Source organism: Musca domestica, unplaced genomic scaffold, assembly GCF_030504385.1.
Source record: "Musca domestica strain aabys unplaced genomic scaffold, Musca_domestica.polishedcontigs.V.1.1 9, whole genome shotgun sequence".
Taxonomy (NCBI): domain Eukaryota; kingdom Metazoa; phylum Arthropoda; class Insecta; order Diptera; family Muscidae; genus Musca; species Musca domestica.
In genome coordinates this window covers 20,052,236-20,079,483 of record NW_026712435.1, presented here as the reverse complement: position 1 = coordinate 20,079,483, position 27,248 = coordinate 20,052,236, and the positions used below count along the sequence as shown (strand labels likewise).

The window sequence follows — 27,248 nt, the reverse complement described above, 5'->3', positions numbered from 1 at the left end:
GTTGACTTGAAAATGTATTATTTTGGGATTTTAATATTTAATAAAATAAAATTTAATTAATTTTTGTCACACATATTGATTACACTATTACTTCGAAGGCGGACATTTAATAGTAAACGAGTGGGTTGGGAGCCACTACTACCTATCGATGGCATGCCGGAATGCGAACTATTATTATTACGTGGAATGCAAATTATTATTAATTCAATTTGCATAAATTGATCTTCAATGCATTCGGTTACATGAAAGGATTCTTTCTTTCTGAAAAAAAAAAAAAAACTTTATTTTTTTATTTTACAATGTGAAACTTTTGTTGTGTTAGTACGAAATTTAAATTACAAAATATATAAAACAAATAATTGGGGTCCGAAATTTAATGCTCGTAAGGAGAGTAAACAAATAAAAATGGAAAAATAAAAATTCAATGAAATCAAACTCATGTAGGAGAATAGAGAAATACTAGTATGAGTGAGTTTTCTGAATTTTTCCACTACCTACCAACTACTCTTAGTTTCATGGGCTGACTTCATAGAATGCATATTCCGAATATTGGAAACGCTTTCTAAACTATATATATGTCTCGCTGTCCGTCTGTGCAAAGCCCTATAGATTCCGAACGAAATAAAGTAGGTTCATAACATTTTGCTCAGATGTGTGTTAGGTCTGCAGGTCTTTTGGTATTGAAAATGGGCTATACATGCCCACGTTGTAGATATCGTAATGGCTTATGACAAAAATTTCAAAAATTTCGTATAGTTCCCAATGTAAGGGTAACTGCCTATGTTCGGTGTTTGTATGATTTTATCAGCATATTTCAACGGATTTTCCTTCATCCCTTCTAAATGGTGGAATCATTGCACTGTGCTACACAACATAATTACAGATCAACATATTGTTACACAATTTTTTTTTCTGAAATGTTCGGTTTAATATTCCTTGAAAGCTTTCAATTTTTGGTATGTACGTTGTTTCACTCATTCAATACATTCAATATATTTTTAAAAATTATTTGCCATAAAATTCTGCTGTATGTCCCTAGTCCTGTCTTATCTAAATATCATATTGTCCATTTCGTATCGGACCTAAATAAATGATATGATATAAATATTGATATCATATGAATATTGCGACGTGCCAGGTTTGGACTATATTGGTTACTTCCTTCACTTTGTATGAGGTATGTGCTAATTTTTAGAAAATGTTAAAAGCGTCGACCGAAGTGTTCCATTTTCATACCTAATCTAATACAGATAAAAATATTATTATAGCAAAATTAGAAATATCGAGATGTACCAAGCCTAAAATGGAATCGGATCTTAACTTCGCTTTTTATGAGCTTCGTGGATATTCAAAACTTTGATCCTTTGTGGCGGAGGTACCAGAAGGAGTGAACGGATATATCCCACCTGCACAACAGATCTTGTGTTAGTACAAACAATGCGATGTGTGAAATATAAAGAGATGCTTATTTCGGATTTTATAAATGTCTTGGTTATTGAAAATTTTACCCTTTGTGCGGTCGCGTTTTATGAGCTTCATGGATATTCACAATTTCGACCTTTTGTGGAATATCGTTTCTCTTTCTGCGCAGAAAATATATTTTTGGAAAATTTCGACCTTTTGTGGGGGAGGTACCAGAAGGAGTGGACCGACATATTCCATCTTAACACCAGACCTTGGGTTAATAAAATTATTGGGATGTGTGATATTTGAAGACAATCGGACTCTTACTTTACATATTATAAGAGTTGTAATTAATCAAAATTTTGGCCCTTTGTGGAAGAGGTATATGATAGAGTGGACCGATATTGTCCATTTTCCTGACTTAGCACTGACACATATATAAATAAAGTTGGAGCAAAATCGGATTATTGTTTTGCAGAAAATATTTTTTTTTTTTTTGTTTTTTGAAAATTTCGACCTTTTTGGGGGAGTTGTCAGAAGGAGTAAGCCGATATATTCCATCTTCACACCAGACCATGGGTTATTAAAAATATTGTGACGTGTGTAATTTGAAGGCAAGCGGACTTACTCTAGATATTGACCCTTTGTGAGGAGGAGTGAGGAGTGGACCTATATTGTCCATTTTCGCACCTGACCTAGCACTGATGCAAACATTAGGATTTGCACGGTTGGAGCAAAATTGGATTATCTTTTCTGTTCCTGTAGACTAAAATACTTTCTTTTGAAAATGTTGACCACTTTTGTGGGGGAGGTACCAGAATGAGTAAACGGATATTGTCCATCACCAAGCTTTATCTACGTTTAATAACAATATTATGATGTAGCAAATTTGGACCAAATCGTATACTCTCTTCGAGAGTTATCGTGCGCACCAGCCCGTAGACCGACAGACGGACGGACGGACGGATGGTTGGACATCGCTTGATCGACTCCAAATGTCCTGAAACGAATTTGGACTTAGGGTCTAAAACCGTTATTTAGATGTGCCGTTATTTGGCACATTCGTATTCGTAATGGGAACTAAAGTCTATGACAGAAAATTGCCTATGCAGGTCCTTCGTATAGGCCCTATACTCCCTTTATTCTGTATTTTGATGATTTTTGCTACATTATTCAGCGGGCTTTTTTCAAGTTTCGTATTTGAATATAGTAATGGCCTATGATGAAATTGCCTATGCAGGTCCACTTCTTCGTATAGACCCTAATATAACGGCTAAATTCTGTATTTTTTACGATTTTAAGAGAACTTTTAACGGATTTTATTTAAAAAAAAAAATTGCAAATTCGTTCCAAATGGTGGAGGGAATTCAAAGTTCGGCCCGGCTGAACTTACTGTTTTTTTCTTGTTATTTTTTCAGGTTGGATAACAAGAAATATTTGGTTAACAATTTAACTATTTTTTCATATTTTTCTTTTCAGGTTTATCGATGTGCTACCAAAGACTGTCCGGCAATCCAAATCACAATAATGTGGATCAGAAGCCAACGCACTTACCACCGGGTCACTATTCCCATAGTCACAGATGGAATGAACCCTATTTCGATGTGACAATGCCAAAAAATATCACTTCACTTGTGGGGAAGTCTGCCTATTTGGGGTGTCGAGTTAAGCATTTAGGCAATAAAACGGTAAGTTCATAGTTAATTCTTTAAATCCTTGAAAACCCATTATCTTTATGCCTCCAGAATACGCTTATATTATTACGTTGAACTAAGCCAGTAATTGATAATAAAATCCAACCAGCTTAAGGAGCTTATTTTAATAAAGGCTTAAATTCTAAATGCCATTAATCCTTAGCAAATAATTTCAGAGATTTTAAATTACTTTTTTTTTCATAATATTTTCCGATAATTGAAAAAGAAATAGGATTTTCTTATTCATGTAAATAATTTTCTTCATTTGCATAAGTAAATTTGTAGAAAATGCAATCATTTTCCTTCCGAAACATAGCAAAAAGAATACAGAGAAATGAAAATTTAATTAAAATATAAGATAAGGTAACAATGATAACGAGATAACTATAGAAAAACAATTCCAGCAAAAATTTCAAATTGATTAGAAAACAAAGAAACATATTTTCCTAAATTAAGTTTCCTGAAAATAGATAGGTATTTTTTTTAATTTTATCAAAGAAAAAAAAAAACAAATGTGGGAAACGGTAGTTTACGTAAGCATCCTGGGAACTGAAATTAAGAAATTTCGATTCTCAATGAAGCTAGATATACTATATGTTAATATTAAATCGAATAACAATATAACATCGGGAATTTATGTGAAGTAGATAATATCAAGTATGAACGGAATTTGAATGCGTATCATGCAGTCACAATTTGAGAACTATATCCACCTTTGAATCGATTTTCAACAAATATTACGGATGCGTTTGTACCTCTATTACCAAAAAAACATTGTTGTATAGTGTATGATTATATTAAACAAGTAAGTAAAGGCTATTGTCGTGCGGGCCGACCATTTGATACCCTACAACACTACAATACGTTAGAAGTCCCTTCATGCCCAAATCCACTTTGGAAGATTTCGCTTTTGAAATTATGTCACGGAGCACTGACCAGATATTAACCTTAGCATTTTGAACAGGGACATTTGGCCAATATTTGCACACTCCGTCGTGCTGTTAGTTGTTGTGGTCCATATTATAGCTAAATATAATCCAGTGGTCATCTAAAATTTTTCCCTGTCTTTAACTCTCTTTTTAAGCGTGTCAATTGGCTTCAATTGTGTGATCAGGAATTTTTTTCTGTTTTTGGTCCATTTAAACACCCAAATATATTGCGGATATCTTTGAAAACAATGTTCTGAAATGTTCGTGAGGATCGGACGATAATTGCAATCTGCATATAATAACCCTAACCTGTGTTGTAAGGTGAATAAATATTACAAAATATGCACTTCAATGTTATAAGTCAAATTAAAAAAAATCGCATGCGATAAAAAATATGAAAAAATAAAAAAATTTCACAAAATACTACAAAATCTATATTAACATCATTATTGGCATCTTTTTATGCGATTTTTTCAGATTTTATTCTTTTATGCCAATCCCCTTCTTTTGTATATACATATTGTATATATTTCACTATATATATTCGATATATTTACTATCGGCGTCTACGTAACGTTCAGGATTAAAAATATTCGCGGTTTAATAGAAAATTTGACTTTTATTCAACACAAATATTATGCTCTATTTCACCCACTAAATATTACCCGATGACCACCAAAATTGGAAGACTTTGCCCAGCCCTAAGCTCTAGCCCCATGCTTCATTCGGCGTTGATTGGTCTATAATTGTGACCTGTAGATCAACTGCAAAATCAGGAAAAATCTCAGTTTTTGGTCCATTTCGACCCCTACATATTTTGGGATCATCTCCAAAAGCAATAGGGTTCTATTCTGGTTATAGCCCCACCTCCATTCTAAATTTCGTGAAGATCGGGTCATAATTGCGACCTGTAGAGTGATTACAAATTAACATGGATAGACGGACGGACGGACATACATAGCTAGACTCAGCTCGGCGAGATAGGAAGATCCATATATACTTTCCTATGTGGAAAACCAATATTTCGTGGTGTTGCATAATTTGGCCCTTTCAAACTTATAATACCCTCAACACATAGTGTTGTAGGGTATAAAAATATTTATTGGAACAATTGATATACCGGACCGAGTTTCACCATATGGAAAAATTCAGCTGACTATAAAAAAAATCTATCTAATTTGGGCTGATATTAAATATATGGTGAAGAATAACCGTAAAATCAGATGAAGGTGTATATTGAAGGTATATACAAATTTGAAACGATCTCGATAAAATTTGGCAGAGGTGTTTTCGATCTGTATCTGATTTCCGGTATGCAAAATCATTGTTGTGGAGTGCATATTACGCATGTATGGGACTTAAACCCCAAATCGAATGAAACATATATGTGAAAGCTATAGCTATATCTGAATTTCACCAAAATTTAAAGTACTTGGTTCTAGGCTGAATTTCGTCGGAAGTGCCAAAATTCAGTTAATTTGAGCTGATATTAGCCATTCTGTGCACAATAAAACTGATATCGGATAAAGATATATATAGGAGCTACATTCAAATCTCAATATATCTCGACAAAATTTGACAGAGGTAAATTTGAGCTCCATAAGTAATCTGGTACCAAGGATCATTGTTTTGGAGTGCATATTACGACTGTGAGGAACCAAATCGGATGAAGCATATATATAGGAGCTTTAGCTACATCTGAACCGATTTTCGCCAAAAATTGATGTACCTGCTTCTGGGCCGAATTCGGTTGGATGTGCCAAAATGTAGGACATTTGGACTGGTACTGGTCATTTGGTGCACAATTAACCCGAAATCGGTCGAAGATACTTATGGGAGCTATATCCAAATCTGAACCGATCTCGATAAAATTTGGCAGAGGTATATCTGGGCTGTATCTGATATCTGGTACCAAATATCATTGTTGTGGACTGCATATTAGGCATGTGAAGGACTTTAATACCAAGTCGGATGAAATATATATACTTTGTGACCTTCAGCTATATCTGATCCGATTTCACCAAAATTTGAAGTACTTGCTTTTGCGCTGAATTCCGTAGGAAGTGACACAATTCAGTCCATTTGGACTGATATTCGCTATTTGGTGCACAATAAACCTGTAATCTGATAAAGATATATATGGAAGCTATATCCAAATCTGATATTGTTTGGAAAATTGCATCGGATATATGTCCTGCATTTTTTTACAAAAATAAATGGACAGACGGACAGATGGACTGACATGCATAAATAAATCGGTTGAGAAAGTGATTCTATGAAGATCCTCAAAAGTTGCTCCATGTTACAAGCAAATGCACAAAGACATAATACCTATACCACTCACTATGTGATGTAGGGTATAAAAACAATTGCAAGTGTGCGATAGCATGAATTATGAATCATATGTAAAATGGCAATTTTGACATACACATGGATAAAAAAATTGACGTCACATGTGTAAAACCCTTGTCGTCTAATAGCAGTTTAATGGGAAAAACATATCTAAAAACATATCCAAATCTAAGCCCATTTTCCCAACATTTGGCTTACTAAACTCCAAGCGGAAGTCAGTTGCGAAAAATTCAAATTCAAAACACATCCCATTTGTTGTATCTAAATCTGGATCTACTGTCATCAAATTCAATAGAGATCTTCCTTGGGTCAAATAAAAGAACTCTGCAAAAATTTATCGTAATCGGACAATATAAACGGCCGGTATTTTAATTGATTTATGAAATTACTGTGAAATATTAACACTACCTTATTTGTTATCGATTTAAACAGATTATGCCATATTAAAGGGAAAATGTATGCCAATTTTCTGGCTACACAGGGTGAGATGAAAAAACTGCAACCAACTTCAGACTGCTGTCATTTCTAAGCCACTCGTCCGACAGCTGTTAAAATTATTCCAGTGACAGCTCATTATACTGTTTACAAACATACAAAAGCATTTTGGTGAGAATTTTCTAGAAAAAAGTTATTCGTGAAGGAATTCAAGCGTGATAGTGTGATTTCTTCATATTTGGCTGGAAACCACAAGTGGCTATCGTTAGAGCACTCCAGCATTTAAATGTGAAAAAATCTTTTCTGTCTCGTATCGACGTCAAGGAAGTGGACGGAAGAAAACAGCAACATCAGCAGAAATGGTTCGAAGAGTAAAGAAGCGACTTAATCGAAACCCGCGTTGCAGTGGCCGAAAAATGGCTCATGAGCTGAACATATCGCAATATTTCATTCGCAAATATTGAAAAATGAGCTCGAGGTAAACCCATTAAAATTCCAAAAAGTGCACGAACTTACACCGCATCAGAAAGAAAATAGACTCAAAAGAGCTAAAGAGTTGCTTCGCTTGGCCGAAAGTTGTGAATTGCCGAATTTGGTTTGCTCCGATGAGAAAACATCGGACAGCCGACGGTCGCTCTCCGCTCATATTAATCGACCGAGGCATCAGAATAAATGCCGAATATTATCGCGAAAATATTCTGGAGGGTGTATTAAAGCCTTGGGCACGCAAACATTTTTGCCGCAGACCTTGGACATTCCAACAGGACGCAGCACCATCGCACTTAGCCCAAAAATTAGATTCCTCGCTTCATTTCCAGCGCACAATGACCACCAAAATCTCCGAATACCAATCCGTTGGACTATTGTGTCTGGAGTATTTTGGAAAGCAAGGTTGGCACTAAAAAATACCAAAGTGTCGATCACCTCAAGCAAGCGCTTCGCCGGGAATGGGCCAAAATACCGCAGAGCAACATTCGGGCAGCGTGTGACGGTTTCATAGGCCGTTTGAAAGCCATAATTCGTGCCAAAGGTGACAAATTCGAAAAAATCTAAACTTATTCTAGAATTTGATGCTATTTCCGACAGTTTTTGCTTCCATTCAATAAAATTAAAAAATGTAAAAATTATGGCGTTTGACTTTGTTGCAGTTTTTTATCTCACCCTGTATACGTAAAAGTTATGTTTGAAAGAAAGCCCTGTTCCTGCTTTCTTAAGTTAATTTCCCGAAATCTTTTATAAAATCATGGCAAAGAAATTTATTTTGTTCACTCAAAAGCGTACAAATAAAATACACATTTACTTTATAAAACCAGTAAAGAAAGTCTTAAAGTCGGGCTGGGCCGACTTTATGATACCCTACACCACTTTGCTAATTTAGTAGAGCTCCACATAACAATTAAAAGTTTTTATGGGAGAATTCAATCATACACGCTATGATTATAATTATAATTTAAAGTTCAAAGGACTAAACATGCCGAAGCATTTGTATCTTTTAAATTCGGACTTGTATTGACCATTTGGTGCACAATTAATTTGAAATCGGATAAATATATATATGGGAGCTATATCCAAATCTGAACCGATCTCGATAAAATTTGGCAAAGATATTTCTGAGCTGTATTTGATATATTTCCCTGAATATCGTTGTTACGGAGTGCATATTACGGTTGTGGGTAACAAATATAACAAATCGGATGAATAATATATATGGAGGCTATAGCTATATCTGAACCGATCTTCACCAAATTTGACATACTAGCTTCTAGACTCAATTCGGTCGTATGTGCCAAATTCCATCCCATTTGGACAAATATTAGATGTTTGGTGCACAATAAAAGGTAAATCGGCCGAAGTTATATATGAGAGCTATATCAAAATCTGAACCGATCTCGATAAAATTTTGCAAATGTATTTCTGAGCTGTATTTGATATATTTCCCTAAATATTGTTGTTGCAGAGTGCATATTACGGCGGCGGTGGACAAAAATAACAAATCGGATGAACAATATATATGGGAGCTATAGCTATATCTGAACCGATTTCGATCAAATTTGGCATACATATTTTCAGGCCTAATTTGGGTGTATATGCAAAATTCCATACAATTCGGGCTGATATTACACGTTTGGTGCACAATAAAAGGCAAATCGGACGAAGATATATATGGTAGCTATATCTAAATTTTGACCGATTATCTCCAATTTCAATAGGGTTCGTCCTTGGGCCAAAAAAATGATCTGTGCAAAATTTCATCTGGATCGGGCAATAAATGCGACCTGTACTTTGTTTACAAAAATACATGGACAGACGGACAGACGGACGGACAGACGGACGGACGGACAGACGGACGGACGGACATGCATAAATCGACTCAGAATGTGATTCTATGCAGATCATCAAAAGGAACTATGGGTCTGTCTCGTTTCCTTTTGCCTGTTACAAACAAATGCACAAAGACATAATACCCTGACCACCTTGTGGTGTAGGGTATAAAAAGAACTTTGTACAGCATTGTTATGTCATACAGAAAATCCTATAAGGATTACTACGATTGGATTGAAACCAAAAAACACACATACACACACAAATAAATAAAAGACAAAATGCTACAGTGCCTCAATTAAATCTTATAACGAGATTTTGGATATTTTAAGTCCATACAGGAAAAAGTCATGATGTAGAAAGAAAAAACAAACGGAATGTAAAAATATTATGGCTTTTTCCTACAATAAAATAAAGCAATACAACATTTAAACTTTATTTGTTTTAAGTGGTTGTAAAAGTCCTTCTTATATTCCGAGAAAGGAGACTGCCATAAATCAAAATCGTATGCAAATGTCGATAATAAAAAGTATTATTGTTTTGCCTGTACCATAATCCAAGGTTGCTGTAAAACATTAAATTTGTTGTGTGTGTGTGTCCGAAAAGTCTTCAAAGAAAAACCACACTCTTTGCTTCAACTTCTTACAGCGGGGCTGAATTTATCAAAACTCTGTTGCCACCCTTTTGTCTGTCCATTCCAAATAAAGCTAAACAAAATGCAGAACTATTTGCAAAATTTGGAATTTGACAAAAGTTTTTGGTTTGGTTGGATGGCGTAAATAGTTGACAACATTGTTGTGGTCAAAGTTTGGGAAGTAACTACGTTAAGACGAAAATAAGAAAAGTTCAAAAAAAAAATATTATAAATTTTATCCCAACATAAAGCTGCATCATAGAACAAAGTTGAAAAGGGAGTTTTACTGCTTACCACGTCATTTAACGTAATTGTAGGGGTTTAGAGTTAAGCAAGAAAGTTTCTTATACTAATATACATAAACAAAAGTAATATCACTTAGTATTATATAATAAGTATTCTTAGAGAAATATGTTCTGCTATATAGAGTAAGGTGGCAAGCAAATTTTATTTAATTTTGATGTTATTGATATTAAATCAATGTATGGTCTTCATATCCACACATAAGATTTATGGCAAAGAAAAAACCTGAAAATAAATGGAATACTAAGCCGAACTCCGATTCTTTCCCAGACACTACACTTTTCTAAATATACTTTCGACCTTAGAAAAAACCAGTAAAAAGCAGTTCGGCCGGGCCGAACTTTGAATACCCTCCACCATTTCGAACGATTTTTACAATTTTCAATACAATTGAATACCCTACATCACTATAATAAACGATACAGTTTATATAGGCGAGATACTCGAAAGAATTCCACAAGATATTGTGGGTTTCGTTCTCTAATTTTCGAATAATAGCAACTTAAACTAGTTTGCTCATTTCCAATTTATTGGTAGATGTTGCACATGTAAATGGTCTTCATAGATCTAGAACCAATATTTCCCAAAGACCTATAATCTCTCAGAAGTGTCAAAAGATTAACATTTATTAACTTTAACGAAATCAGCATTAACGAAATAGTCAGAAGTGCGTCTTTCCTGTATTTGTGAATTCTCCAAAAAGTCTCTGGAATGAACATTTTCGTATTTTGTCTACAAAAGTTGGCAAACTATTTCGCACATTGAATATTTTTGGATAGCCATCCAAAACAGCTTGGCTTTTGCAATGTCCGGTAACCCCCATTCAAATGTGCGTGAGGATCGGGCGATAGTTACGACCTGCTGACAATTTTGCAGTTTTTTGGTCCATTTCAACCCCCTAAATATATGGCGATCATCTCCAAAAAGAGTAGGCTTCTATTCTGACCCTAATCTTATCCCCATGCAAAATTTCGTAAGGAACGGGCCATAAATGCGATCTGTATATGATATCCTGATATCCTAACTAATTTATTTTGTTAGCTGCAGAAATATTACCAAATGTTTAATTCAAAATGAAAATATGCCAAAAATATGACAAAATTGAAAAAATATGAGAAAATGTTACAAAATCAATATTTTCGTTTTTAGAGAGATATTTTTATGCGATTTTTTTAGACGTTTTTTCTTTCCTGTCAAGAGGCCATTCTGAATTTATGAGAACTGTCGAAATCAGTTCAGTCGAGATCTTTCAAACATATCTTCTTTGATAGACATATATATCGCACATATTTTGCTATATATCCGATTTGTTGGATGTTAACATCTATGTAAAGATCAGAAGTTACCTTGTCATGGCTTTGTGATTTCGCCGGGATTTAAAATATTCGCGGTTTAATGAAAAATTTTGAATTTTTTCAACACAAAAGATATGGTCTATTTTACCCGCTAAATATTATCCGATGACCATCCAAATTGGTAGGCGTCTTCCCCGCCCTAAACTCTAGCTACATGCGAAATTCCGCGTCGATTGGTCTATAATTGCGACCTCTATAGCTATTGCAAAATCCAACATTTTTCCAGTATTTGGTCCATTTCAACCCCTAAAAATAGGCTTCTATTCTGACCCTAACCCCACCTTCGTGCAAAATTTCGTAAGGATCGGGCCATAATTGCGACCTGTAGCGTGATTACAAATTAACATGGACAGACGGGTATAAAAATGAGTTAAAAATTCTGTTAAGATTTTAGAAATACCGAATGTAGCTGTTATATTAGGGTCAATACGACGACATGGACCTGCATAAGTAACTATTGTCATAAGCCATTACAATATTCAAATGCGAAACTTAAATGAATAAATCGGTGAATAATGTAGCTAAAGTCATCAAAATACCGAATATCGGGAGGTACCGTTATATGGGGGCTACACGAAGACGTGGACCTGCACAGATAATTTCATGTCATTTGCTGTAGTATTCATTACGAACGTCAAATACCAAATTTAAAAGAATTTTGATGAATATTGTCGTCAAATCATCAAAATAGATGTCGGGATGTACCGTTATATGGGGGCTATATCAAAACGTGGACCTATATGGCCAATTTTCAATACCAAAAGTCCTGCAGACGTAATATACATTTGAGAAAAATTGTATCAATCTACTTCAATTCGTTGGGAAGCTAGAGTTATTTCCACAGACGTATAGGCGGACGGACATCGCTAAATCGACATAGAATTTTATGCTGATCAAGAATATATATACTTTGTGGGGTCTAAAATATATATTTCGAGGTGTTACAAACGGAATGACAAACTTAATATACACTCCATACTATGGTGGAGGGTATAAAAAATAATTATCCATGATTTTCTGAACAAGGCAGATTTATTATAATCCCTGTAGGAAACGTCAATGGTGAATAACTAGGTTTGTCCCTGGGCCAAACAAATATTATTTGGAAATTTTCATTTCAATCGGATAATAAATGCGACCTGCATTTTGTTCACAAAAATACATGCACAGATGGACTGCTTTGCATAAATCGACTCAAAAAATGATTCTATGAAGATCCTCAAAAGTAACTATGAGTCTAGCTCGCTTCCTTCTCCATGTTACCAACAAATGCACAAAGGCATAATACCCTTACCACTTTGTGGTGTAGGGTATAACAATTAAAAAGGTTCATTGTGTGTATTATGTCTTTTCGGAATTGTCACTTTAGTTTTATTTTTATGACTGTATTTGCAAATAGGATTTGTCTGCTTCTCGAAAAATGTTTAAAAGAATGTTCAAATTCATTAGCAGACTCCACAAAATAAGAATTACGACTTCCACCATAATTGTTTTCTGCTGCCTCCCGAATTATCTTTACACCTACACCACATAGCGGTAAGATATACTACATCTTTGTGCATTTGTTTGTAACATGATCTTCTTTTTCAGGTTCTTCATCGAATCACTTTCTGAGTCGATTTATGCATGTCAGTCAGTCCGTCCGTCCGTCTGTCCATGTATTTTTGTGAACAAAATGCAGGTCGCATTTACTATCCGATTGAGATGCAATTTTCCAACAAATTTTTGTTTGGCCCGAGGACGAACACCATTAAAATTGGTGAGAATTGGTTAAAATTTACCAATTTAGTGCTAATTGTGCACCAAATGGCCGATATCAGTCCAAATATCTTGAATTTTTGGCACATCCGACCGAATTCCGCAAGCAAGCACATCAAATTTGGAGAAAATTGGTTCAAATATAGTGTCTCCCATATATTTGTTTCATCCGATTTGGGGTTTAAAGTTCCTCACACTTGTAATATGCACAACACAACAATGATATTTGGTACCAGATATCGAATACAGCTCAGAAATAAATGTCTAAACTTTTGTCTAGATCGGATCAGATTAGGATATAGCTTCCATGTATATCCAAGTGGCTAATATCAGCCCAAATGGACTGAGTTTTGGCACTTCCGACGGAATTCAGCCTAAAAGCAGGTACATCAAATTTTGGCGAAAACCGGTTCAGATGTAGCTATAGCTCCCATATTCAGGTTGAGATAAAAAAAAACTGCAACAAAGTCAAAAGCCATAATTTTAACATTTTTTTTTTTTTTTTAATTTTATTGAATGAAAGCAAAAAATGTTGGAAATAGCATCAAATTTTAGACTAAGTTTAGATTTGTTCGAATTGCTCACTTTGGCACGAATTTGGTCTTCAAACCGCCAATGAAACCGTCACACCCTGCCCGAATGTTGCTCTGCGGTATTTTGGCCCATTCCCGGCGAAGCGCTTGCTTGAGGTATTTTTGCTTTGGTATTTTTTAGTGCCAACCTTACTTTCCAAAATACTCCAGACACAATAGTCCAAGGGTTTGGTATCCGGATATTTTGGTGGCCATTGTACGCTGAAAATGAAGCGAGGAATCTCATTTTGCAACCATTCTTGAGTGGCGCGTGCTGAGTGCGATGGTGCTGAGACCTGTTAGAATGTCTAAGGTCTGCAACCAAAATGTTTGAGTTCCCAAGGCTTTAATAGACCCTTCAGAATATTTCGCGATAATATTCGGCATTTATTCTGGTGCCACGACGATTAATTCTAGTGATCATCGGCTGTTATGACGGAGGGGCACATTTTCAGCTGACCTCTTTGGCAGGTAAACACAATCATTTTGTTTGTTTACAAACTGCTGGACAACGAATGTTTTCTCATTGGAGAAAACCAAATTCGGCAGTTCACCACTTTCGGCCAAGCGAATCAACTCTTTAGCTCTTTTGAGTCTATTTTCTTTCTGTTGCATTGTAAGTTCCTGCACTCACCACATGGTGGTAATGGTATTATGTCTTTGTGCATTTGTTTGTAACATGGAGAAGGAAGCGAGATAGACCCATAGTTACTTTTGAGGATCTCCATAGAATCACTTTCTCAGTTGATTTATGCATGTCAGTCCGTCTGTCCGTCCGTCTGTCCATGTATTCTTGTGAACAAAATGCAGGTCGCATTTATTATCCGATTAAGATGAAATTTTGCACAAATCATTTGTTTGGCCCAAGGACGAACCCTATTGAAATTGGAGATAATCGGTAAAAACTTAGATATAGCTCCCATATATATTTTCGTCCGATTTGCCTTTTTTGTGCACCAAACGTGTAATATCAGCCCGAATAGTATGGAATTTTGCACATATAACCAAATTAACCTGAAAATAAGTACGCCAAATTTAATCGAAATCGGTTCAGATATAGCTATATCTCCCATATATATTGTTCATCCGATTTGTTATTTTTGTTACCCACAGCCGTAATATGTACTCCGTAACAACGATATTCAGGGAAATATATCAAATGCAGCTCAGAAATACCTTTACTAAATTTTATCAAGATCGGTTCAGATTTAGATATAGCTGATGTTACTGTTTTCTTCCGTACATTTCCTTGACGTCGGGCTACGCTATATCACGGTAACAAGCGATGGTAGGAGACACAAAATATGTATTTACATTTGCTAGAGTGCTCTAGCCACTTGTAGTTTTCCGGCGAAAAATAAAAAATCACACTATAACGCTCGAATTCCATGACGAATAACTATTTTTCTGGAAAATTCTCACAAGCTCAGAAATGACAGCAGTCTGAAGTTGGTTGCAGTTTTTTCATCTAACCCTGTAAATACGCATAGTGGTGTAGGTTACCATATAGTCGGGCCCGTCCGACTTTTGACCTTTCCTTACTGGTTTGTTTTTTTTTTTTTGCATACTATTCCAACTATCACTCAACCCAAAGAGTCGTGCATCACCTTCACAAGATGCCTTCAGTGCAGGAACGTCTAATTGTGCTGCGATTGTTAATTGTAGTTCTAAATTAAAATGGGAGCTTACGTACACGGGTATTTTACATTTTAATGAATTGTAAATATTTGGCGTTTGTTGTTCTGTTGAACAGCTTTGCCATTGTCATATAGAATTCCGACAAATGTACTAAAAACTTAGTTTATACACTTGAAGATTTCACACGTATTTAGAGATGTACAAAAGAATAATGAGTTCACAACAACAACAACAACAACAACAATAACATCAAAACAAAGAAACTTGCACGAATTTGTTTTAGGGTCAATGCTGTGTAAAATAATGCCATGAAAGGTGTGAACAGAAAAATGCCATAAATATGCGAAATCTCTTAACTGATAAAATATTTATGTTAACCCGTCGTCGTACCTTTTTTGTGTAGCTTGAGTTTTGACAAAAGAAAATTAAATATTGTCTGACGGTCTTGTATTTCTTGCACTTTTCTTTTATCTTAAGAAAGCCAGGCAGAAAAGGGATTCAGTGTTAATGACTAGAAATTTTTTATTTTCTTGTTGACATTTCCATTTAACTCCAGTTTGGAGGAAGATAAGAAAATTAGCAATGAAATCAAGGGTTACAATTTAGTCCCGGTGACCTTTTTAGACGGGATGGTTTTTTTGTTTACTGTAAACTCGAAATTTTAAATTTTAGTTATTATGTTGGGTGGAAATTGAATCTGAATTGCTTACAAGCAATTTGGAAGAGCGGCTCTTACTTAAACCGAAATAAATTCTAAAATGGCCAAGACCAGTTTCGGAAAACAGTTTTTTTTCTGGCGAAAAATCTATAATTAACCTATTTCACAGACAGAAGACCTCAGTTGTGAAAAATGCACTTTTAGCGTCATGAGTACGATAGTTTTGGTAGGGCAATTAAAGAGATGCAGTCGTTTCGCACATCTACACCCAATATGAATTGAGACGGCCGGGTGACATTTTGGTTACATTTGGCGAACTTTTTATCAGACTACACTTATTATACCCTGACCCATATGGCTACGGACCAAATCGTGCCATATCGAAATAACATTCTTAGACCAAATCCGTTTCAGGACATTTGGAGTCGACTTAGGGGTGTCCGTTCGCCTGGCAGGTGAGCACGACAAAAGTTCATATCCACAGCCATATGGCTTTTCTAAGCCACTCGTCCGACAGCTGTTAAGATTATTCCAGTGACAGCTCATTATATTTTTTACAAGCGTACAAAAGCATTTTGCTGAGAATTTTCCAGAAACAAATTTATTTGTGATGGGATTCAAGCGTGATAGTGTGATTTCTTTATATTTGGCTGGAAAACCACAAGTGACTATCGTCAGAGCACTCCAGCTTTTAAATAAATAAAATAAATCTTTTGTATTTCGTAGCATCGCTCGTTACCGTGATACTGGTAGCGTAGCCCGCAGAAATGGTTCGAAAACTAAAAAAGCGACTTGATGGTGTTTACTTGCCAAAGAGGTCAGCTGAAAATGTGCACCTTCGGTTGGCCACCAGAACTCAAGCGCCGGCCATTGTGATGGTGTGGGCCGCCATAACAGCCGATGGTCGCTCTCCGCTCGTATTAATCGACAATGGCATCAAAATAAATGCCGAATATTTTTTGGCGAAAATATTCTGGAGGGTATATTAAAGCCTTGAGAACGCAAACATTTTGGCCGCAGACCTTGGACGTTCCAACAGGACTCAACACCATTGCACTCAGCACGCGCCACCCAAGAATGGTTACAAAATAAGGTTCCTCGCTTCATTTCCAGCGCACAATGGGCACCAAAATCTCCGGATACCAATCCGTTGGACTATTGTGTCTGGAGTATTTTTGAAAGCAAGGTTGGAACTAAAAAATACCAAAGTGTCGATCATTTCAAGCCGAGAATGGGCCAAAATACCGCAGAGCAACATTCGGGCAGCGTGTGACGGTTTCATTGACCGTTTGAAGGCCATAATTCGTGTCAAAGGTGACCAATTCGAACAAATCTAAACTTATTCTAAAGTTTGATGCTATTTCCGACATTTTTTGCTTTCATTCAATAAAATTTAAAAAAAAGTGTAACAATTATGGTATTTGACTTTGTTCCATTTTTTCTCACACTGTATATAAGATTACTGCCTATAGGACTAAGGTTTTCTACTTTTTAATGAAAAGGGGTTATATAATGTTTTAATTACAGTTTATACGTAGGATTTTGTCATTATTAACTTCCTCCTTTTGGAAAACACCCAAACCCACCTTCCGTGTCGATTGGTCTTAATTGTGACCTATAGAGCGACTGCAAAATCAGGAATCAAAAAAAAAAAAAAAACAATGTTGTTGTTCATTTCTGTCCCTAAATATTTTGGGAGCATCTTCAAAAACAACAGTCTTCTGTTCTGACCCTAACCCTGCTTCTGTGCTAAATTTCGTGTGGATTGTACGATAATTGCGACCTTTATATATGACTTCAATATATAGTGTTGTAAGGTATAAAAAGTAGTACAAAAGGTACAATTCAATATTGCAAGTTAAATTGGAAATATCTCGTTCGATGATCATCCAAATTGGTAGGCTTCTACCCTGACTGAAACTTTTAGCCCATGCAAAATTCCGCGTTGATTCCTCTACTACCTCTGTAACATGTTGCAAAATCAGGAAAAAAAAATTATTGTTAATCCATTTCAAAATTTCGTGAGGATCTGCTACAGGAGGATAATTGCGACCTGTAGCGTGATTACAAATTAATATGGACGGACGGACGTACATACATAGCTAGGTGGACTCAGCCTGGCTATAAAGGACGATCCATATATAACATCTCATGTGCAGGACCAATATTTCGAGGTGTTACATAATGTTTGACCCTATCAAACTTTTAATAACCCCAACACATAGCGTTCTAGGGTATAAATATGCAATATTGGTATATCCCACAAATAAAGAAACCTCCACATTTTAAGTCGGTTTTACTTATTTATTTATTTTTTATACCCTCCACCATAGAATGGAGGGTATATTAAGTTTGTCGTTCCGTTTGTAACACCTCGAAATATACATTGTAGACTCCACAAAGTGTATACATTCTTGATCAGTATAAAATTCTATGTCGATTTATCAATGTCCGTCCGTCTGTGGAAATCACTCTAGCTTCCGAACGAAATGAAGTAAGTTGATGAAAATTTCCCCAATTGTGTACTATGTCTGCAGGACTTTTGGTATTGAAAATGGGCTATTCCCATCTTCGTATAGCCCCCATATAACGGTACCCCCGATATTCGGTATTTTAATGATTTTAGCGACATTATTTACCGGAATTGTTTCAAATTTGGTATTTGAAGTTCAAAATGGAGACTACAGCCTATGACAGAAAATTGTCTGCGTACAGGTCCCATATAACGGTACCTCCCGATATTCGGTATTTTATTTATTTCAGCTAAATTATAAACAGATTTTTTTTCAATTTAAGCATTTGAATTTTATAACAGCTAATGACAAAAGTTGCCCTAATATATGGCTACATATTATTATTTGGATTTTAACAGAATTTTTAATGGATTTTAATTTTTTTTTTTTTTGAAAATTGCCAAATTTGTACCAAATGGTTCAAAGTTCGGCTCTGCAGAACTTACAACTTTTACTTGTTTAATGTATTTTAAGCTATATTGAAACTTTGTTACATATTTAAAGTTTGATATATGTATTAATAATTTTTCCCCCATTTTAAGGGATTTTTAAGCTTATAACCAAGTACTTTAATCGTCTTATAAAAATTTCGCTATGAAAAACATATTTCTCGATTCTCGACATCTCGATTTAATGATTTGTCCTTTGTTTTTACTGGGAGGGCTTCAGCCGCTTTATCGTGTTGCTCATCCTGGTTCTAAGTGGATTCTGTTTCTGAGACTGCTCGTAAAAGGTTGTAAAAATGCTTGGTTTTCCGATTTAACAGATTTTTTAAGGTTTCAGGCTTATTTCGACTTTTAGTTTTTCCTCCCCTTTTGGGTTTCAATGTGATTCATTGCAAACCTAACTCTAACAATGTTGGTCGGTTTTTTTTATTATTTTATTTTTTATATTTGAATGCAAATATATCCCACTCAACAGCGATGACAAATATTGACAAAGTTCCATTTTTTGAAGGATAACTCAGCTATGGGATGAAAACGACTTTTTATGAAACAAAACCAAAAAAAAAAAAAGGAAAACACTTGGGTCAAAAGGTCCAAATGACATTATCATATTTAAACACATTTTCATTTGTTTACCAATCCCCAAGATGCGAGCGAGTATTCTCGGAACAGAATGTAGACACTTTACTTCTGTTTTCCTTTCCATCCCTGTTTGGGGCCAAGGAAGAAAGAGCAAAACATGCATAGATTTGGGTTTACAACACTTTACAGTAGCTAATGTAAAGGAAGTAATGTTGAAAAACGGAAAATGGTCCTCAACACAAAAACACAAATAAAATTCATCCTTTTTCGTGCTAATCTTTATTGCTGTTGTTGTTATTTTTGTGAATTAATTTAACTTCTAACTTCAACAAACTTTCAGCAACATTTTTTTTTTTTTTTTTGCATTTTAAATTATTCTTATGGCATTTTTCCTTTGGAAAAAAAGAGAAAGTGCGTTGATGAACTATATAATTTTTTCGATGTTGATCATAGAGTTATATTTGCCATACATATATTTAAAACGGAACTTTTTACTTGTAATTTGGGGGAGACATATTTTATTCACTGACATTTTTTTACAATGTAGCTAATAATGTAGAAGATGTGGTGTTTGTAGCGCTTCAAATAAGTAGATTTTAAAGGCGGAAAATTGGATATGGACACATATCTAAATAAGTGGAAAAAAAAGAAACCCATATAGCAAGTGGAATGCAAGACTCTTTAGGAAACCTAGGGCACCTAAAACTCTATACACCAAACCTTCACTAAGCTTACAGTCGGGATATGCCACTAGCTCCCTCATATAAAATAACGAACCTATAACAAAACCAGTAAAGAAAGCCTTAAAGTCGGCCGGGCCGACTTTATGATATAATTTATAATTTAAGGTTCAAGGGACTAAATATGTCGAAGCATTTGTATCTTTTAAATTCGGACTTGTATTGCCCATTTCGTGCACAATTAATTTGAAATCGGATAAAGATATATATGGGAGCTATATCCAAAATGTTGCGGAGTGCATATTACGGCTGTGGGTAACAAATATAACAAATCGAATGAACAATATATATGGGAGCTATACCTATATCTGAACCGATCTTCACTAAATTTGATATACTAGGTTCTAGACTCAATTCGGTCGTAAGTGCCAAATTCCATCCCATTTGGACAAATATTAGTCCTTTGGTTCACAATAAAAAGTATATCGGACGATGTTATATATGGGAGATATATCCAAATCGGAACCGATCTCCATAAAATTTAGCAAAGGTATTTCTGAGCTGTATTTGATATATTTCCCAAATATTATTGTTACAGAGTGCATATTACGGCTGCGGAGGACAAAAATAACAAATCGGGTGAACAATATATATGGGAGATATAGTTATATCTGAACCGATTTCGATCAAATTTGGCATACTTATTTTTAGGCCTAATTTGGGTGTATATGCAAAATTCCATACTATTCGGGCTGATATTACACGTTTGATGTACAATAAAAGGCAAATCGGACGAAGATATGTATGGGAGCTATATCTAAATTTTGACCGATTATCTCCAATTTCAATAGGGTTCGTCCTTGGGCTAAGTAAAAGATCTATGCAAATTTTCATCTGGATCGGGCAATAAATGCGAACTGTACTTTGTTTACAAAAATACAAGGACAGACGGACGGACGAACGGACATGCATAAATCGACTCAGAATGTGATTCTATGCAGATCATCAAAAGGAACTATGGGTCTATCTCGTTTCCTTTTGCCTGTTACAAACAAATGCACAAAGACATAATACCCTGACCACCTTGTGGTGTAGGGTATAAAAACAGTAAAGAAAGGTCAAAAGTCAGGCGGGCCGATTATATGATAACCTACAAGCTCAACCTAAATTTGGACCAATTTCAAAAGGGTTCGTCCTTGGAGTAAAAACAATTTTTGTTTGGGAAATTTCATCGCAATCGGATAATAAAAGCGACCTGCATATTTTTACAAAAATACATGGACAGACGGACGGACGGACATGCATAAATCGACTCAGAAAGTGATTTTATGAAGATCCTCATCTTCCTCGCTATCTCGCTTCCTATGTGGTGTAGGTTTTAATATTAAGACTTATTTTAAGAGGAGAAAGTCTACATTTCCAAACACAAAATCACCAGGTAGATTTATAAAAAATATATATATTTTAACAAGTTAAAAAGCAGTAAGTTCGGCCAGGCCGAACTTTTAACACTCTCTACCATTTGCAACGAATTTGGAAATTTTCAAAAAATAAAATCCTTAAATAATTCTGTTAAAATTTTAAAAATACCGAATATAGCCGTTATATTGGGGTCTATACGACGTGGACATACAAAGACATTGTTTGTCATAAGCCATTACCATATTCAATTCGAAACTTGAAATAAACGGTGAATAATGTAGCTAAAATCATCAAAATATCGTATGTAAGGAGGTGCCGTTAAATTGGAGCTGTGCGAAGACCTGGACCAGCATAGACGATTTTCTGTCACAGGCTGTAGCATCCATTACGAACTTCAAATACCACATCTCAAACAATTTCGGTGGGTATTGTACCTAAAATCGTCAAAGTACCGAATATAGGGAGGTACTGATATATGGGGCCTATACGAAGACCTGGACCCGAACAAACAATTTTCTGTCACAGACTGTAGTTCCCATAACGAACTTCAAATACCAATTTTGAAACAATTCCGGTGAATAATGTCGCTAAAATCATCAAAATACCGTATATAGGGAGGTACCGTTATATGGGGGCTATATGAAAACGTGGACCTACATTGCCCATTTACGAACTTAACCTGCCTACTGGAATAATAAACATGTGTTCAGCCATCCATCTCAATTCATTCGGAAGATAACGTGATTACAACAGACAGACAGACGGACATACAGAATTTTACGCTGATCAAGAATATATATACTCTGTTGGGTCTGACATGAGTATATCGTGGAGTTACAAACGGAATGACAAAGTTAATATACCCTCCATAGTATGGTGGAGGGTATAAACAGAGATTTAGTGATATGTCAGATACAGCGGATTTTTTTGAACATTTTTTAAACTCTCAAAATACCAAGCATGATGACCAACACCTTCAGGGTGAGATGAAAAAACAGCAACCAACTTCAGACTGCTGTAATTTCTTAGTCACTCGTCCGACAGCTGTTAAAATTATTCCAGAGACATTATATTGTTTACAAGCGTACAAAATCATTTAGGTGAGAATTTTCCAGAAAAAAAGTTATTCGTGATAGAATTCATATTTGGCGGGAAAACCACAAGTGGCAATAGTTAGAGCACTCCAGCATTTAAATGTGAATAAATCTTTTGTATCTCGTACCATTGCTCGTTATCGTGATACTGGTAGCGTAGTCCGACAACATCAGCAGAAATGGTGCGAAAAGTAAAAAATGCGTTTTGATCGAAACCCGCGTCACAATGGCCGAAAAATGGCTCGTGAGCTGAACATTTCGCAATATTCCATTCGGCAAATATTGAAAACTGAGCTCGGGGTAAAGCCATTGAAATTCCCAAAAAAATGCAAGAACTTACATCGCAACAGAAAGAAAGTAGACTCAAAAGTGTTAAAGAGTAGCTTCGCTTGGCCAAAAGTGGTGAACTGCCGAATTTTGTTTTCTCCGATGAGAAAATATTCGTTGACCAGCAGTTTGCAAACAAACAAAAAGGTCAGCTGAAAATGTGCACCTTCGGTTGGCCACCAGAACTCAAGCGCCGGCCATGGTGATGGTGGACCGCCATAACAACCGATGGTCGCTCTCCGCTCCGTGGCATCAAAATAAATGCCGAATATTATCGCGAAAATATTGTGGAGGGTGTATTAAAGCCTTGGGCACGCAAACATTTTGACCACAGACCTTGGACATTCCAACAGGACTCAGCACCATCGCACTCAGCACGCGCCATCCAAGAATGGTTACAAAATTAGGTTCCTCGCTTCATTTCCAGCGCAAAATGGCCACCAAAATCTCCGGATACCAATCCGTTGGACTATTGTGTCTGAAGTATTTTGGAAAGCTGGGTTGGCACTAAGAAATACCAAAGTGTCGATCACCTCAAGCAAGCGCTTCTCGGGAATTGGCCAAAATACCGCAGAGCAACATTCGGGCAGCGTGTGGCGGTTCCATTGGCGTTTGAAGGCCATAATTCGTGCCAAAGGTGACCAATTCGAACAAATCTAAACTTATTCTTAAATTTGATGCTATTTCCGAAATTTTGTGCTTTCATTCAATAAAATTGAAAAAAAAGTACAAATTATGGCTTTTGATTTTGTTGCAGTAGTTGTTAATTTAGACTTCAGTCAGTACAAAGGTGTGTTATAAATTATTTAACACATATCTTTAAAATTAATTGTTTGGCCATGTTCAGGAGTGAGTTATGTGATCTGTTATGTAGCCCACATTGAGTCTTATTGTAATGGCGGTATTTTTGTTTTTAATATCTTCATCCAATCGTTACTAATTATTTTAGTACTAAATTTAAACTTTCACCTTGAACTATTTCGAATATAAAATGGTTACACCACATCGTTACAAAATCCCATTACGAATAGGGTTTCACAAATTATTTAATATAACCACCATCAGCTAGGTATGCCTGCTGTTTTAAATTGTTACACTTCAAGGTTATTTCACAATTGACTTTGCCAATGAATTGTGTCACATTTGAGCTCATTTTTACTGCCGCTATTAAAAAGTCAATCAAATAAGCAATGAATGATGCTGTGATTCACAATGCCTTGGAATCTTTCCAGAACCACCCACATGGCAGGGGCCCTTCAGTATTGAGGCATTCATATATATACATATATATTTTAGTGTGTATGTACGTTTATACAAATCGCTTGAATAAATATTTCAAATGTTGGGAATCTGCTAAACAAACTGAGCATCTATTTCTGTGTGTGTATGTGTGTGTGTGTAGGTATGTGTGTTAGTTGTACAATGAAAACTTTGCCCTGAGATCGATTTTTTACTCTGTCGACATTGTGAGTAAACCTTCCAAAATAAATGTTCATTTTACTTCAAAATATTCGATATAGGTCCTGTGAACAAATTGGTCCCGTGCCATGGCATGACTGTGGGTTTCATTGCCAATTTCATCAAATTCAAATCCATTAAAAATTGATGGTTTGGCTGGCAGCGAAGATGTGGGAAAAAATCGAACAAAGAAATACCAATCAGAAAGGTCAGGATTGTGTTTGCCATTTTCAATCCCTCTGCTCTACCGCCCTCCCCCCACAAACAAACTAATGTAATAATGTAAATATGTTGATGTTCGATTTGCAAGGAATGTAAATGAATTCTATGATACGAATGAGTTTTCCAAAATATGTCTCATCCTCTTCTATTGTTGCTTCAAGATTTTGCCAAAACTCTATTCAATTCACCACCTATTGTTACATACAAACATACGTATTGGTCTTAGGTATATTCTGGTAAATCCACATTTAACATAGAATGGCATGTACATTTTGTTGTTAGCAAAATGTTTAAAACATTGTTGGATTGTTGGATCTTTCATTCATATTTTCCTGGCGAGAACGACGAAAAGTTGTAGACACGAATAGTTTTTTCTTTGCATTGCATTTGGGGTTTTGTGCAAAGTTTGCTCACACTTGAAATTTGTGTGTTTTTGCTGAAATTAAATTTGCTGAGAAACTTTGTCAATTGTCAGTATTTTGACAAGGACTTATGACATTCGGATGCGACAGTTAGAGTACACGAGACATAATAGTTGCCGTTAATTGGGATGGAGCACAAGTATAAGGGGGTTCAAAATAAAATCAAAGGGGAAAGATCAAACCTCGGGCGGGCTAGTATATATAATGATCTTGACAACATATATAAGATTATTTTCGGAATTTTTGTGAAGAAAATCATGCCAAGTTTGATCATTTTATAATGCATGTTACAGCCTTAAAACGGTTTAAAACTAAAATCGGATGGAACTTATATAGGATCTGGCAAATGATATTATTTGAAATCTAGTGTAGTTTCGACTCTGTGGCACGTAGCGTCGTCCTGTCAAAACCTAATGTTGCCGAAATTTTCCTCTTCAATTTTTCTAAAAAATAATTCGTTTATTTATGGCCTAATAACGTATAGGCCACTCCTTGCTCCTTTTCGAAAAAATGACCCAATAATGCCTCTGGACCAAAATGTGACTAGTTTTAGGTGCATCAGCTTTTCAATGTAGCAATTTTCCTCGTTTCGAGACTATTTTTTGTGCAAAGTCGGGGAGCTATACGAAGAACCGGACCTGTACAGGCAATTTTCTGTCATAGGCTGTAGTATCCATTACGAACTTCAAATACCAAATTTAAAATAGTTCGGGTGAATAATGCCATTAAAATCATAAAAATTCCGATTATCGGGAGATACCATTATATGGGGGCTATACGAAGGACCGGACCTGCGCGGACAATTTTCTATTTTAGGCTGTAGTATCCATTACGAACTTCACATACCAAATTTGAAACAATTCCGATGAATATTGTCGCAAAAATCATCAAAATACCGAATATCAGGAAGTGCTGTTATATGGGGGCATGCTCGGATAATTTTCCTTTATAGCCTGTAGTATCTATATCCGAACTTCGAACTTGAATAATGTAGCTAAAATCATAAAAATATCGAAGATAGGGAATTACAATTATTGGGGGGCTGTACCAAAACGTGGACCTACATGGCCCATTTTCAATACCAAAAGTCCTGCAGACATAATATACATTTGAGTAAAATTTTATCAACCTATTTCATTTTGTTCGGAAGCTGGATTGATTTCCACAGACGGACGGACATCAACGGACCACATTGTGGATCTACATGGACCATTTTCAATACCACAAGTAAAATCTTATCAACCTACATTATTTCGTTCGGAAGCTAGAGTGAATTCCACAGACGGACGGACACCGCTAAATCGACATAGAATTTTATGTTGACCAAGAATATATATACTTTGTGGGTCTAAAATGTAAGTGTCAAGGAGTTACAAACGGAATGACAAACTTAAATACCCTCTATACTATGGTGGAGGGTATAAAAATGTATAATAATCTATATCTGAGCTGTATCTGATACCAATTATCATTGTGATGGAGTGCATATTGCTAATGTATGGGAATAAAAAAATCGATTCGGTTGAAACTTATATATTGTAGCTATAGTTATATCTGAACCGATTTTCACCAAATTTGAAGTATTTGCTAAGCCTAGAAGCATTATGTGCCGATGTGCGGAAATATATCCTAATTCAAGGAATACAACACATATGACACTCAATAAAATTTAAATCAGATTTATGTGAATCATACCTAAATTTTGACCGATTTCAAACATATGATTTGTGAAAATTTTTCATCGAGGGAAACTATAGGTCCATCGGGCTTCGTTTTGCCTGAATTATTTCTATTTAAATAAATGAATTTTTATTTAAAATTTTGTAAGTTGCCTATTAGCAAAAAATCATGATCAGAATTTTATATAAAAAGGATTAATTGTACACCATCTAAAGCATCGCCAAAAACAAATTTTTACTCACAAACCTTTCCCCCCACCCCATTACACCAGACCTGTCTTCAACGAAATGAAATTGAATTGTTTTCATACTCACATGAATTCCTGACGAAGTTTAGCGTCATAATGGC

General features: G+C 35.5%; 1 protein-coding gene across 2 annotated transcripts in view; it reads left to right on the top strand.

Moving 5' to 3' along the window:
• The window catches only part of LOC101890509 (uncharacterized), a 439,481-nt gene that overhangs the window by 343,238 nt on the left and 68,995 nt on the right, over positions 1-27,248 (top strand). For both annotated transcript variants that reach the window (XM_059131523.1, XM_059131522.1), the window contains exon 2: positions 2,884-3,092. In XM_059131523.1, the coding sequence (XP_058987506.1) occupies positions 2,884-3,092 (209 nt within the window). The remainder of the gene's footprint in view (positions 1-2,883; positions 3,093-27,248) is intronic.